Here is a 16,560-nt window from a genome sequence, read left to right as displayed (position 1 = left end):
GCAATTTAAAAATTCTCCCTCTTTTTTTGAAAATATCCTTGTAATTTAAAAATTCTCCCTCTGTTTTTTAAAATATCATTGAAATTTAAAAATTCTCTCTCTGTTTTTTAAAATATCATTGTATTTTAAAAATTCTCCCTCTGTTTTTAAAAATATCCTTGTAATTTAGAAATTCTCTGACTGTTTTTGAAAATATCATTGTAATTTAAAAGTTCTCCCTCTGTTTTTGAAAATATCATTGTAATTTGAAAATTCTCCCTCTGTTTTTTGAAAATATCATTGTAATTTAAAAATTCTCCCTCTTTTTTGAAAATATCACTGTAATTTAAAAATTCTCCCTCTGTTTTTCGAAATATAATTGTAAAAAAAAAGCAATAATGAAGAATACTATTGTTGCTAGCAAAGCAATAATGAAGCATGAAAATATGATACATCAACTGAAAAGTGTAAAAGATATTTGTTACAATAAAAGGTTAATGTAGTGAGAAAACCTCAACTTAAAAACTATCACTTTTAGAAAAGAAAGTCATAACTTTTAAAGCTTCTGAAAAGTCAGCATTTTTACTATTACAGATGTATGTGCATTATAAATAGTAGGTATGCATATTAGATTGGGGTGTTTTGCAGAGAGTCGAAATTTAAAATTGGACAATTTCAAAAGAGTGCAATTTTTATAGCGTTAATCAAATTAAATAACCAGCTATTTAAATGCTGGCAAATATATTTTGAAACAAACAAAACGTAAAAATCGTTGCAGGGCTTAATATTTTGAAAGAATGTTTATAGGAAGAATGGCATATATGCCTTGTGATATCAAATAATGATTTAAAACAACAGCTCAGTTTCGATTTGCTCTTTCTACGGCCATGGTAAGTATACTTACCACCAATTACAGCAATTTCTAAATATATCCATTGTAAGCTATTTTACCACTTTCAATTTGTGCTGCTAGACGCTGATAACTTCATCTCTGACGGAGAACAGCTGGAACAAATTTGGTAACCATATGCCAATTTTAAGGAATATTTATAGTAGCTGCTATTTGTATTCTACTAAGATATATTAAAGAGACATGTACACTTCTTTTTGATATCTTCTTGTGCATTTCTCTATGTTTTGAAAAATTTCTCAGAAGTTAATTTTATTTTTAAAAAGAAATATAAATCATTATAAATCATTACCTACTTTTTAATAGCCTCTAATGAGTGATAGTAAACATATCACCCAAAAAATTCGTGATAAATATCAAATTTGATGTAACAAGCCAAATGAACTTCCTTAACTCAAGCTCAATCCAAAATTTATATTAATATATTATTGCTAGATATAAACGGCCCGTTACAGAATTAACTAAATAATCTGTCATGTCAAATTACTTTGAGTATCGAAAATGAATGCTATCATTTATATATCTTTGACTTAAAAAGTTCAAAATTCGGATTACTTTCCTACTCGTGGTATATCAACTGTCCGCACACTGTCTCTTAAATTGTTTAATTTACTGCTAAGAGTCTCAATTCCAGTGCGCTCTTTATCTAAACCTGTTTCTAATGTATCCATCATATTGCCGATGGATGGATTTATTAATAACGATCCGTCTGGAATCGAATGCATTGTAACTTCTTCAGCAATGTCTCCAGGTATTGAAGATTCTGTAGTAATTTCATCGACGCTCGAAACTGTCTGCTCGGTGGTTGGCATTTGAAAATTGTCTCTTGCTGAGATAACTGTAATTCTTCCTTCTAAGCCTGTCGTGACTGGAGACAATTTCTGAGCATATTTGATTATAATATCAATGTCTAATTCATCTGGAAAAAATAAAATTTAGTTCATTTCTGAAAGCTGACTTAGTTCAAAGAGGCAAAGCAACAATCGATTATTATTTTGTTATTTTTCTATTGAAACTACATAAGAATACATCTTTGGGAGAGTTCTGTGCAACAGAGCAGTGAATCACTATGCAGGGATGTCACAGTATATGTTAAAAGAAGTAGAAACTCCATTAATTTGTGTTTATTTATTATCTCTTTAAGTATTCAATCGTAACTACCACTGGGACTAACATTTCTAATTATTCATAGTTAAAGCAAAAATATTCTTCGCATTCACTTTCAATAGCAAACTAAAAAAAATATGCTAGAAATAGTTGATAATTTNTCCATTTATTTGTGTTTATTTATTATCTCTTTAAGTATTCAATCGTAACTACCACTGGGACTAACATTTCTAATTATTCATAGTTAAAGCAAAAATATTCTTCGCAATCATTTTCAATGGCAAACTAAAAAAAATATGTTAGAAATAGTTGATAATTTTAATTTTTTTTAAAATAAAATTTTGAATTTTATCAGTTACTACTTTTTGAAGATATTTTGTTGTTTGAAATATATCACTACTTTTTGCAGTCACACCCATGGCAATCCTGTCTATAGCACCGAACTCGGTCAATGATTTATTAAGTAGTTCGAGTGAAATATAACAAATCTTATTCAATTTCCTCTTAACGTCAAAATTCCTTCTTAAATAATAATAATTCATTTTTCCATATTTCAAACAATTCTGCCACTTAAGCAAACTGGCCGGGACAGCCTGGTTGGTAGGGCATTTGACTTATGTTTGTGAGAACGGGAGTTCGATTTCAGCCGTTCGAAAACTCCCAGTGTAGTAAATGGTAACTGGGACACGTTAAATCTGTTGGGTCACAAAGCTCCCATGTCCCCATTACAAATTATACCTCACGGGTTACTGAATTGGAGATCGATTGTTCTCTGATTCAGNAGAACAGCAGTTCGAAAACTCCCAGTGTAGTAAATGGTAACTGGGACACGTTAAATCTGTTGGGTCACAAAGCTCCCATGTCCCCATTACAAATTATACCTCACGGGTTACTATGAATGACGGGGGAATTGGAGATCGATCGTTCTCTGATTCAGGTCAAAATTACGATCTGTGAATAAATGAATGGATGTACGTCCTATAAACGGGTGTGGCAGAAGTCGAATCTACGGCCATAGATGGCGCCACTGGAAAACAAGAACAATCGCACCCCTTGCTTTAATGGCCTATAACAACAACAAGTAAGCAAACTCTTTGAAACTAATCTTCAATGGATTAACTTGTCAGTGCCTGTTGTCATTGATTTAGAACGGGTCATTTTTCGTAAAGAATATAATGGTAGTAAAATGATTTCACTATCAGTATTAATCTTGTTTGCATAAAGTTTATAGCCACTTTAATGAACTTAAAAGATTCTTGATGGGAAATTGTCCAACTTGAACTTGAAATAGAACTTGATGGGATATTGTCCAACTGGTCTTTTTTCTCAATTGAACAGAAATGATTGTTTATAAAATAAAAAATTACTATGATTTAAATAAAAACAAATATAAAGTCTACAGGAAAATTTTGACAGCATAAGTACACACCTTTTTATGCAGGGATGCATATGGATATAAAAAAATGTGGTAAAACTGTGCATTTACCCTTAAATATATTATATCTATAGATGTACCACCTATCTCAGTCTGATACTTTCGCTACAAATTTGACTATCTATGAACATTTCTGTATAATAAATTATCCGAAGCACGACTGCTCTTTTTTTAAAAAAAATAAAAGCACATAAGTATTAATAAAAAATAGGATTATAATAAAATATCTTACCGGTGTTTCTGTTGCCCAGAGCGTTTTGTGGAACAGCATCAAACCCATCTCCACCCTTTACAAGATAGGTATTCATAACTACCCAATAAGGCTGTTCGTCTTCCACTGGAAGATATTGTGGAATCCTACAATCTGCACAACGGGCATAAGCCTCAACAAGTCTTGAACCAGCTGGTTGTGATACGTTATACACTAACCGGAGACCTATAATGAAATAACTATCAAGAAATTTAAATCAGCTTGAAATACAGTTTCAAAATGAATTCTGTAAATCAAAAAACCAGAAACCTATAATGAAACAACTATTAAATCATCTTCAAGCTTCAAATACAGTTTCCATGCAAATCCAAAAATTCTCGCAAGTAGGAAGATGACACGTGATAAATTCTTTCAAAGTTAATTACCTTTTCCTACAAATACTGATTATTTATTATTTAATTTAGTAATCGTCTCACAATTTTTGAAACATAAGGTATAAAAATCTCTGAAAATCTTCCAAGGATGTGTTTTTCATCCCAAAATCCAAAATTAAAACGAAATTAGTTGAATAGTTCTTGAGAAATAAAAACTTAAAAAAAAGTCGAGTATTTACATTTTTATTTTTAAATTCAATAAATTTTATTTATTTATTTATCGATAATTTTTTATTTAAAAAAAAACAATATGTTTATCATTTTTAAATTTATCAGAAAATTTTGCCAGTATGCGAATTTATAATTCATTCTGCAATATGGTTAACGTTGATCAGATTAGCATAGCTAAAAAATACGAGTAAACCATTGTCAATTACATTTTATTGAAAATTGAGGTTATACACTATACTAGTGGGCTGCGCCCCCAGCTCGCTAACGATCGCCAACCCCCGAAAATTGCTACGCAATCTTATATGGTTTGCTTCGCAAACCAAGCTCGCTTCGCTCGCTACTAACTTACGTACATTGCAAATGCACAAAATTCTAAGAATTCAGAACAATCATTCAAATCCATATAACAACTTTTTTAAAAAAAAATTACAATGTGAATGCTCTCTCTGGTTATGTCAGTTTCCGTTTTTAAAAGCGCTATATGTTGAGCCACTTCTGCTAGATTTGGCATGTGACATTTTTAGCGGCAATCACTGGTCGGTTTTCTAGCGTTGCCATTCGGGGAGTTGTAATGAGGTTTTTTTTTGTCGCCGTGTAAGAGAAATATATATATATAGATACCTGAAACTTGTAAAAAACTTCCAGGGGGATCAAAAGCATCTAAATCGTAATCTTTCACAGAATGTTCCAAAACGAGCTTTAGGTGTTTTCCTTTTAACTGTACCACGTCCATGGTGTTACCAAAAGGAGCAACAGACAAAATATCTTCGAATGTGATGTTACCTTACAAAATATATAGTATATTTTAATATATGTGAAAATAATATTTTATGATAATGCACAGCATTGTGTATAGCTATAATAAATAGAAAAGTGGCAATTAGAATAGTTTCTTTAAGTGAAATGAGAACGACTGAAAAACTGAAGATTATAAATAGTGTAAATAATGTGATGGTTTATGGTTATCCAAATAATAAACTGATTGTAGTCGGATGTTGATTTGTTGATAACTTTTTTACTTAACTTACTACAAGTATGTAACAGACACCTGTTAATGTTATATTCACTGAAAGATTTCAGGATGGTTATAACTATTGTGGCCAATTATAAAGCATACAATCTATTAAAAATAGCAGATATTCAGTAATTGAAATGAATTAAGAGAGGGTTTAAAAAGTTTTTGATACTGTTGTACGTGGGACATCCATGACATATTTTTACATAAACTGTAAAACTAATATCGAAAACGAAAAGTAAAATTTTTAAAGCCAAAAAATATATTCATTTATTTTAATGATGCTTTTATATTGTGAATTCTAATTTAAAACCGCGAATTGGTTGAGTTCGTACATGATTTTTATTTGAAAAACATATATAATGACTGTTTATTTATGTTTTTAACTCACAGTAGGAAAATAAGAAATGAAGCTGGAAAAAAAAGGCGTTGGTATATATGCGTTTTCGAAATGCATTTGAAAACGCGGAACAGTTGGAGTAGAAAAAAGGTGACTTGTAGTGTGTTGCCAATTTTTAAATCCATAAAGAAAGTATGATTTTCAGGAACAGATATTTCTTAAAGTTATGATTTTAATTCTGGAAATATTTATTTTTTTCTTAATAAAACTGACTAAAATATTTAATTTAGCGTTTTAGTAGATATTAGTAGTTTAGTAATTTAGTGTATATTAATTTTTTTTTAATATTAAAATTTTGCTTTGCTATAAAAAAAATTTTTTCTTAAAAATTCGTTTATTATTTAAACACGTAGAAGAGAAGAGTTATTGAGATTAGCATAACTGATAGCATTCCTAAATCTCTCCTTAATGGATTATCGGGAGCATATGGATTACACTGGGGAACAAAATTTTTTGTTGCATTCATACAGTACTTGATTTTACCTATCTCGGGTGTGAGAATTTCAAATCTGAAATTAGTTTTATTCCAGAAACTACAGTAATTCAAAATTCAAAATGACATATCTGCTATAGTTTATTTTTTGCCCGTTTAAGCTTATAAACTATTCATACGTTTATATACATGCGTATACATTTGTCTGCTCCTTTGAAAATATCACTTAAGACCAATGGCGTATGACGGGAATGTATTATAGCATCCTTTCTAACATCACGCCCTAAGTATCAGAGATGTGGAGACTCTCTGTCTCTCGAGTGATTTTTTAAAAAATTATTAAGTTGTTTAATAATTGTAGCTTGTAGAGAGCAACCGATAACAGATTTGAAATCAGTGACGTGAAAATTTCTAAAATCCGTTCTAAAATCACACGCAGCGGAAGAAAAATTGCTCCCCAGTGTAGCGACATAATATAACTTATTGTTTTTATTCTTTTAATGCCTTTCAAAGTTGTGCAATTAAATCTCAAAAATTACCGAACTACCTTCGTTAAGTCTTTCATCTATAGACGACCGAATTCCTCCAGAATTCCACAAAGCGATGCTTACAAAGTTCCATCCTTTTTCTGTGGGTTGCTCAATGAAGTAGCTGAGAGACGCATCGGCCAAGAAATTTCCCAAATTGCATTCTTTCATGCGACACACTAATCGATCACCCTTTAGCAAGACATTAGTTTGACCCACAGACTGGCGCACTCGTCGTTTCACCTCATCTCCATAGGGTTTTAACATTTCCACTGTTTCTTCATCTGCAATAATAAAATGCTTTAAAACACAACCCATAACAAAATAGCAATTTATTATATTTATCACCGTTGATCCCGTGATGATATTGAAGCAAGTAACAATCATCTCCGTATACACATGAGTTTAGATTCATTTCAAAAGACAAAATAACTGCCGAGTCAAAAATAAAGTCAATCAAACCTTCTTGGAGGGAATTTTAGGAAAATTAACCTACATTTGCATTATATGGACATCTTGTGTTTGTTTGTTTTGTCCCCAAGAGGTCCATCCCAATTAGACCAAATCCACAAGTCCAAAAATGTCCAGAAAGTCTAAAAACAGATGAGGTTTTGAAAAAACCTCGACGATCTTAAAATCGATACAGTTTAGAATATGCTTGGGCGGAGCCTGAGCAGTTCTACATTTAGTTCAAAATCCTGCTAGCTGCCTCACCGTGGCGAGGGGGTGTCACTGGGCGGAATGGGCGAAGTACGCCGGGAGCTCAGCTCCTGGTAGGGCCACCTTAGGCGTGAAGGCCATTCCATTATGCCCAGCTAATGCTACCAGGTGAAACTATGAAGCTAAATCAGTCTTCTACCTTTGGTGCTCCATGTCACTTCCGACCAACAGAAGCTGTAACACTTTCCCCTGTACCATGAGTCTAGGACATCTTGTAAACATCGTATGGTTAGTTCAATCTTGGGACTATAACTTGTATTCCGTCATCCACGGAAGAACATTCCTGGCAAAACTGTGGCAAAAACAGTCCGGAAATATTAAACCTACCAACTGGATTTACCATTAGGCAAAATAAATAAAAAGCAAGTTAACTTGATTTCGAACAGGGATCGAATTGAATATATACAATTCGTATGTGGTAACGCTTCTATAAGGTCAAGGGGGATTTTATTTATGCATAATGTATTCAAAGTTAAATTAAGTGTGCTAATTGTTAAAATCAAGAGGTGCAAAAAATAATGTTTCAAGTAAAAACGAGAGGGAAAAGTAAAACGAGAAAACAAACAAAAAAGGATGAATAACCCCCCCGGAGCACCTCAGAATCGTAGCATTCAATCTCTCTGTAAACGAGAGCTGTCTCTAATAGTTCTCGAAAAGTTTTACCTCCCCATAATATTTATATAGTTGGAAAATATGTGAACACAAGTTTAAATATATTTTTTTATTTACTATAACTTATCGCATAATTAACAGAGAATTTAGTTTGAAATAATTTTATGTAAAAGACAAAACCATTTAAAATAAATTTATAAATTCAAAAATGAAATTGTAAGGAAAATCACCCCACTTCTTTGAATGTTTGTTTAAAAAAATCATCTATGTGGGAGAAGTTACCAACTAAATGTTATTTCATTAATCTTATTCCTTATTTTATAGGACTCAAATTTCTGACGCTAGATTTATTAAATTTCAAAATCATTGCATAGAATTTTTTTTATTATTATTCAGTGCGATCCGCACACTCCAAAATGCATTTGTATTTCATTTCATCAAGCATATGATTTAATATTTATGAAAAGTACCTTCCACTATTGATGAATCTAACAGAATTGGATTTCCTTCCCAGGAAATAATTTCACCACCATCATCAAATATTACTTTCAAATATCCTAAATACTTTCCAAATGCAAAGTCTTGAACAACTAAAGATTTTGATCCATCTTCTCGTTCTATGACTACTGGATACGTGCCCTGCACTTCTTCAACAGATGGCGGTACACCTAAATAGAACAGTAAATTAATTACATTTAACCAAAGACTTCTTAAAAACAAATGTATTACAAGAAGCAAATGTTTAATCAAAAATCTGAAAACGCTTTCTATCTTGTCTGGAAATTTCTTTTTGCTGCAATTGTTGGAAACAGTTAGCACAGTTTTAAAGATGCTTTTTTAGCTATGCAAAATTTCCATGGACTAAAATGAGCATCTATGGGTATTAAAAGGTAAATATGCATACGCTGAGTTTTGTTTTAGTAACTTTTAGTGATTGTTGAAGTTATTTTAGTTGTTGAAGGAACTCCGAATGCAAAGGGTTAAATAAGATTTTCAAAGATTCAATGCTTTTTCTTTAATTGATTAATCCATTTTAACTTTTTCTGTAATCGATTTCAAAATATCATCTCAAAAAAGAACTATTTGAAGTTATAACCATTTAAAAACCTAAGTACAATCAAAAATGTTTTATTTTTAAATACATTCAAATTTATCATTATCGTTTATTTGTAGCAGAATTCAGAAAATAAGATTAAGACTTAAAACCATACAGCGAATTTAACCGTGCATTTTATTCCCTCCTATCAGAATTCATAAACTTTTAAGTTAATTTTATTTTAAGTTTTTTAGCTCATGGCATAATGAATATCATTTTTAAATACTGATACAAATGAAATAGATTGTGACAAGTGACACAGATTTTGCGTAAAATTTTTTAATATTTAAAAACAAAACAAAAAATATTTACTGCTGATTAAGTTAGTGCTTCGAAATAATTAATTTAGAAAATTACCTGTGTAAAGAAAAGTGTTTGTATGTCCTCCAACAACAATGTCGATCTCTGGCACTTCTCTGGCAATATTTTGATCAATAACGAATCCGGAATGTCCGACAGCGATTATTTTATTCAACCCTTCCTCGTCGACTAATCTTCTGACTTCTCTCTTAATGCATTCAACCTCATCTTCGAATTCTAAATCACCTACGTTGAAAATAGTATTTATTTTTTATATGACATTCATATTTGGATTTGAAGACCCGATACAATGCCGTTTCAAAACTAATGTTTTTTTTTTTTAATGGCGGGCACTTGGGGGTCAAAACTAATGTTGTAGTTAACAAAAGGAAACTGAACGAACGGTACCTTATAAATAAAAAATTAGACCTTAGAGCTAATTATCAGTTCAGACCTGCATATGATCCATTCAGGTCGACGGGTGTTGAATACTTGATATGGTTCATGAGTAAAACGAAGTCTGTATTTAAAAAATAGTTTTGGCCGATTGACATTGTTTTTCCAACATAAGAAATGGTATTAATGCAATTCATAGCGGTTTAAAAACCACTTATTATTTTCATAAAATCATTTTGCATAATGCTGTTACGGAAGAACTATAAATATTATTTCTAAATTGTGGAGTTATTAGTGCAAGGTAGATGTTAAAAGTGGCTTTCAAATGAAATCATATTGAAAACAAGCATAAACCCCATATGTAATATACACCAAAGAGCCATTACATTATGACCACACTGCTAGTAACATGTAGAACCACCTGTTGCCTTCAAAACTGCTAGCACCCGCCGTGGCATTGATTCCACAAGGTGCTGATAGGTAGTCTGAGGTATCTGGTACCAAGCGCTCACCAACTGGTCCTGCAATTCCCTCACATTGCGAGGGGGTAGCGTAGCAGCACAAATTCGGTTTTCCAAGTAGGACCACAAATGCTCCATTGGATTAAGGTCAGGTGAATTCGGGGGCCAAGACATGACTTGAAAGTCACTGGAATGTTCCTTGAACCAATCCATGACGATTCGACCTTTATGACATGGTGCATTATCCTGTTGGTAAACACCATCCCCCGCAGGAAAAAACTGTTGCCATGAATGGGTGAACTATGCTCAAGTAGCTTACAGACGTCAGAGATTGTTCTATGAGGATTGTGCGTCCTAATGTGCCCCATGAAAACCTTGTTCCTGGGCGAGAAACCATGAAAAGCTGGGCGAGCCCATTGTGGTCATAATGTAATGGCTCTTCTGTGAATCTATCTATCTATCTATCTATCGTCTATCTATCTATATTTATCTATATATATATCTATATCTATATATATATATATATATANTATATATATTTATATATATATGGCGTTTGCATGCTTGCATTCCAAATTCTGGTGGTTACACCGGTTTTTAGTCAATGTACCAAGTTCCGTCTACTGGAACAGAATGTATGTTGGTTAAAATACGGTAACTTTAATAAAATAACCATCCTATATATATCTTTCAGAAGAAAAACAAAATAATCTTTGAAAAAAACAATTTAGAATTTTTTTAAACAAAAAATTAAAAAAAAGCACTTTTTAGATCCTTACAATAATTGTGTTAGAAAATTAATTTAGGTTTTTAATGTGTTCAAAAGAGCTTCTTACCTGTTGACGATAGAAATTTTGTTTCTGGAGTTAGATATCCTATAATTCCAATTTTTTCTCCTCCTACTTCAATTATTGTTGAAGGTGTAACTAATTCTTCAAATTCTGGAACTTTAGATGCGTTTATATTGCATACAGTTACTTTTGGTTTTAGATTTTGAAGGTAAGGAAAAAGACCTTTAAGACCATCGTCAAACTCATGATTGCCGAGAGACTGCAAAATAATGTATTCCAAGAACAAAAATTCAATAAATGAATAAAAATATCTATATACAGGATTATTCATAATTCCCTCCGCCTGTAAACGCCATTTTTCTTTACTACAACTGGCTTCAATGGTACATGTTACTGCCATTTACCGGCAACTGCTTAAATTAAAACTTGAATACTTTAGGAATAATTTGATATGTTCTTTTTTGCCATATTCGTCTTCGTTTTTTTACTATAACGCTTCGAAACCCCGGAGGGAATTATGAATAACCCTGTATATTATTAGGCTTTTATAAGTTGATAATGCTGTTAAATGATAAATTATATTTTGTGATTATTATTAAAACTAAGAAAACTAACCCCGTAAAACTAAGAAATTGGTAACTAAGTTTCTGAAAGGATGTTTTAAAGCTCACTGCTTTGCGTTTTCAATGTAATATTCTGAGAACTAAAATTCCTGGCAGTGATTATATTACGAAAATATTTTTTTTAAAAATAATTGATAGTAGAGAGTTGAGTTTTCAAATGTTCGTTTAGAAATTTTGCTACCAGTTTATTAGTTTTTCCAAAAACTTCCTCCAGTTAATCCTTCATTCCACTCTTTTAAATCCAAAAATTAATTATTATCTTTCACTTTTAATAGTGAAAAATAACTGTAACTAAGTGGAGAGATGCCAACTAGCTTACAAGTTTTAATAAATTGGTAGCGAATTAAATAACATGACTTGTAGAATAAGGATAATTACGCCTACTTTTTAAAAGTGTCGCCACGAAACAGCAATAACTTTTAATATTTGATATGCAGTGGTGAAAAAATTATTTCACAAAATTTACTAAACTAAAAATTACTTAAATTTCGTTACCACTAGAAATATTTTTTTGCAAAGTGGAGCAAGTTGACAACTATGCTCAATATTTTAATTTTTTTTAATACACATTAATAAGGAGTAACCACGTTGTTTTATGCTTTTAAAATTTATGCAAAAATACAGTATTATGTATTTTAAATGATTTGGTTCTTACATTAGTTCAAACAGCATTTTAAAGTACTCCAAGGAGTTAAAGTATCTTAAAGGTTTAAAACGACTTATTACCAAGGTGGTGAGGTTCAAAATAACTTATTAAAGGTTTAAAACAACTTATAACCCAATGAATTAAGGTATTGTGGTATATTTTTGAGTTTTATCAAAGCAGAATCATTCTAGATAGTTAAACCTTATTTGTACCTAACGTCTTTCTAAGAGAGAGGTTTCATTCGAAAAAGTAGAGGAAGGTAACCTAAGTTTTTCATTATTGTCATTCATTTTGTGTGAATAAACAAGATTTTTTCCCTCAAAATATATTAAGAATATAAATACTTGAAATCAAGGCACTAAAGTGCCTTTCTATAACTAGAGTGGTAAATAACAAAAGGAAATACCCACTTTATACTGCCACTGTTATTTAACCAGTGGGCCATTTATTTCTATTAAAGGTAAATTAAAGAACTTTTGGAATTGAAATTCGTATAAGAATAGTAATTGATTTAAGAAAAGAAAAACTCATTTAGCTTATAAGAAATAAATTTAAATTTTAATGCCTTTTTTTTGTGATAAGTATATTCACTTTTATTTTTCATTATTTATAAAATGAATTTTATAAATGCTACAAACTTCAAAAGGAAATATGCATTTTAAAAGTTTACAAAACGTTTTCTTATATTTAAAAGTGGTTGCCAATTTTATTCAAACGCACTTCGACAAAGCTGGAGTTATTAACAAATGGAAACCTAAAGTAAAAGTGGTAGAAAAGTTAACACGGACTTTAAAAACTGATGGTAAGTATACTTACTACGGTTTTAGAAAGGGTTAACCACCATTTAGGAAAGAAACATCATCCTCAAAAAGATAAAAGTTAACAGGTATATTTTTGAAGCGAGAATCTGTTTGGGGGGATTGAATGTTGATTTCGTTTTGAAACTAGATTTTTCAATGATAACAATCGACGCATGCAGCCATTTTATAAGATATGAAAAAGCTAACTATTGTACTTACATAGAAATATAATTAAAAATATATACAGAATCTCAGTATCTTACCATAGCATCTATACCTAGCATATTGACTAGATCGGCAACTATTTGCCATCTGTGAAGGGTATACCAGACAGTACCTTGATAGAAATCACCACCATTTAGGTATAATACATTCTCATCCATTGATCTGATTTCTTTAGCCTAAAAAAATTGTGCAGCTGGATAAAATAGCAGTATCTAGGTTCTTGAAGATATAGTGGTCTCTATATTTTTAGTCATATTAACTAGAATCATCAAATTACAAAATAAAAATGTATTTTAGCATTTTTATATGATCATTTAAGTGAGGGACTTCAACCTTAAATCCCTCAACTTCAACCTAAATAAAATAAAGGCTGCCAACTACAACAATCTACAGAGCGGTAGACTCTTAAAACTATCGCTTTCAGAATATATGATGATGTTGCCAGCATTTGTTATGGCATTCAGAATGTATGATGATTTTGCCAGCATTTGTTATGGCACTCTAAATGTATGATGATTTTGCCAGCATTTGTTATGGCATTGATGTTATGGCATTCTGAATGTATGATGATTTTGCCAGCATTTGTTATAGCATTCTGAATGTATGATGATTTTGCCAGCATTTGTTATGGCATTGATGTTATGGCATTCAGAATATATGATAATTTTGCCAGCAAAGAGTTGCTTCATATAAACCTTTAAATCCTTTACATGTAGTGTAGAAAATAACTTTAAATCAAATTTACAAAACAAAGAATCATAGATTATAACATAAACTTGGAGTCTACTGCATCGAAGAAAATTTACCGAAAAGCGTAGGAATAGTGCAGCCCTGTGACATGATGATAACCAATAGAAATGTTAAAAGTATAAAATTCGAAGAAGAAAAAAATAATTTCATCAGTTATAATGAATTTAAAGCTACTTTAATGGAATTTTGAATTATTCTATTTTTCCGTAAAATGCTTTGCCGCGGACCTCGCAGTCCAGCCTGGTCCTGCGCAAATTTAATGCTTTTTTATTTTTTTTAATTCTTCTTCTTAGTAGTGTACTATTATCTCACAATGTAGCTTTTATGAAAACTGATAACCCTTTTACTATTAAAATTATTAGTTAGATTAAATTATTAGTTACTATTTTCAGCTAGACCTAATTTTAAAAAAGACACTAGATTTATAAGTAAAAATTAATTTTCGTTGTGAAAATAGTAAAAATTAATTTTCAACATCAAACCAGGGCTGAAGTAATACGGAAATGAGGAAAAATTGGTAGTATACCTTGAAATAGCTGGTTTTCGTGAGGAGCGAAATACGCTATATATATATATATATATATGCGCTTCAAATTAGAAGTACTACAATATCTTCTGATTTAATTAATTTTTAAATCTTAATTTATAATTTTTTATGACTTCATAAATTGCTTTTAAATAATTCAATATTATTTTTCATCTTCTTATTTTGATTATAAGTTTCCATAATATCTTTTTAAATAATTCATTATTATTTTTTGTCTTCTTATTTAGATTATAAATTTCGATAATATCTTGTATATTCTTTCTGATTAATACATTAAGTTTATCCCTCTCGTCTCGTCGATCTCGATTGAATAAGTAGTGCTAAAAAGAACCAGGTGATCCTTAATATTAAGATAGAATTGTTTGTGTGATCAAAAACACTTTTGTGTGAACACCGTAAATTATTTAATTACTAAAAATGCAAATGTGAAACGGATTAACATCGTCAGCTTCATTTTGATGATCTCTGCTCTCAGTATAAGACCAGGTACTACTACCTGCAGTGAATTTGCAGCTATTTTACTGACTAAGAGTCCACTTTTATTTGCATTCTCCTATTTTTTGAAGTCAGTGAAGATTCAAGACAAGTTATATAATGAAGAACTTTTATCAGTGTCCAAACACCACTGATGAAGGTCTTGTGTTTGAACATGGTATTTTTGTTGCATTTACAATAGTGACCACTTTGTAAAACACGTGGCAATTTTTAACAAAATTGAACATTTTAAACAATTAAAAAAACTGTTGATATTAATATGAAACCTTTGAGAGATTTCTTAAATTATGGTTAAAACTTCAAGGTTCATTTCTAAAAGTAAGATTTTAAGAATCAAGCAGAAAATAAAGTTACTTTCAAAATATTTCAACGAGAAAAGTGGAGATAGAGTGGCCACTGATCGTCAATTTATTAATCGCCAATTGTTACATTTAGTCACCCTGAGGGCAGTTTCAACCATTAATTTTACCCTATATTGGGCCCCATCAGTTAAGCTAATTTTAAATATAAAAAAGTTCTCTTCTATTAGCATGGTAGTTTTAAAAATGCATCGTAGTTACATTGTAAAATAGCTTTGCACTTTTTATTTCAATGCAATAAAATATTCTCAGTTCTGCTAAATAAATAAATAAAAAGTGACTGCCTTTTTATACATTATTATAATTTCACTATATCTACGCTATATGAATTGTTAAGCAGGAAATCTGTGGTGAAAAGAATTCATAAATGTAAATAAATAAATAAATTGAAATTTAACTACAGAAAGTATAATTTATTTACTTACATATTTATTTTATTTTAATTTAATTCGTCCCTTTTGTTAAAAAAGAATAAACGATGTTAATAAGTACACAATACACAGGCGTGATCTTTTATTTATTACTTAGGGGGTGATTAAAGGTAGTGTCAGTCTCACACCTCCCCCCGAAAAAAATTGTAAGAAAATTTTTAAGGTAGGACCAACACTTGTACAATAACACACAAACGTTCACATCATATATATTTGTATTATAAGTTATAGAATATCATTAAAAATTTTGAACTTTAAAAATCATGGAACAACGTAAACTGGAATTTCTAAATAATTATCTAAATTTATTCATAATTACTATTATGTAAAACATTACAAAAGCATACACCTTTCAGGAGGAATGAGTGTTTTAAACTCTTCAATAACATTTTTATTGTTCATATTTATCACCATTTCTTGCTAAATAAAAGGGAGCATTAAATGCTCCAATCGATCATGGGTCATTGTTGAGTTTGAATTTTAGAAATGCTCCCCTCACATGAAGCACTGGTATTGTTAAAAAATGTTTCAAAGAATTAGAAAACAAAAGAACCATTCGACAGAAATATATGTTTTCCCATTGCTAAGTATGAACATGTGTTTACTTATCATACAGAATGTAAAACAAACTCTATTTCATTTTGCTTCAGAAGGCTCTCTTCCTACATTTTAAACACAAAGGGTTT

The 16,560-nt window shown here is 30.7% G+C and overlaps 1 protein-coding gene across 1 annotated transcript in view; it reads right to left on the bottom strand.

The window, feature by feature from the left end:
• Positions 1–1,122: 1,122 nt before the first annotated feature.
• LOC107439410 (snake venom 5'-nucleotidase) overlaps positions 1,123–16,560 on the bottom strand; it is an 18,026-nt gene continuing 2,588 nt past the window's right edge. The window contains exons 2-9 of the mRNA XM_016051998.4: positions 13,331–13,468; positions 11,044–11,257; positions 9,408–9,596; positions 8,425–8,622; positions 6,643–6,906; positions 4,869–5,030; positions 3,664–3,867; positions 1,123–1,808 (exon numbers count right to left, since the gene is read on the bottom strand). Of these exons, the coding sequence (XP_015907484.2) occupies positions 1,441–1,808; positions 3,664–3,867; positions 4,869–5,030; positions 6,643–6,906; positions 8,425–8,622; positions 9,408–9,596; positions 11,044–11,257; positions 13,331–13,468 (1,737 nt within the window). The 3' untranslated portion in view covers positions 1,123–1,440. The remainder of the gene's footprint in view (positions 1,809–3,663; positions 3,868–4,868; positions 5,031–6,642; positions 6,907–8,424; positions 8,623–9,407; positions 9,597–11,043; positions 11,258–13,330; positions 13,469–16,560) is intronic.

This window comes from Parasteatoda tepidariorum, chromosome 9 (genome assembly GCF_043381705.1).
Source record: "Parasteatoda tepidariorum isolate YZ-2023 chromosome 9, CAS_Ptep_4.0, whole genome shotgun sequence".
In the NCBI taxonomy this organism is placed as follows: Eukaryota; Metazoa; Arthropoda; class Arachnida; order Araneae; family Theridiidae; genus Parasteatoda; species Parasteatoda tepidariorum.
This window is presented reverse-complemented; position numbering and strand designations above follow the sequence as displayed.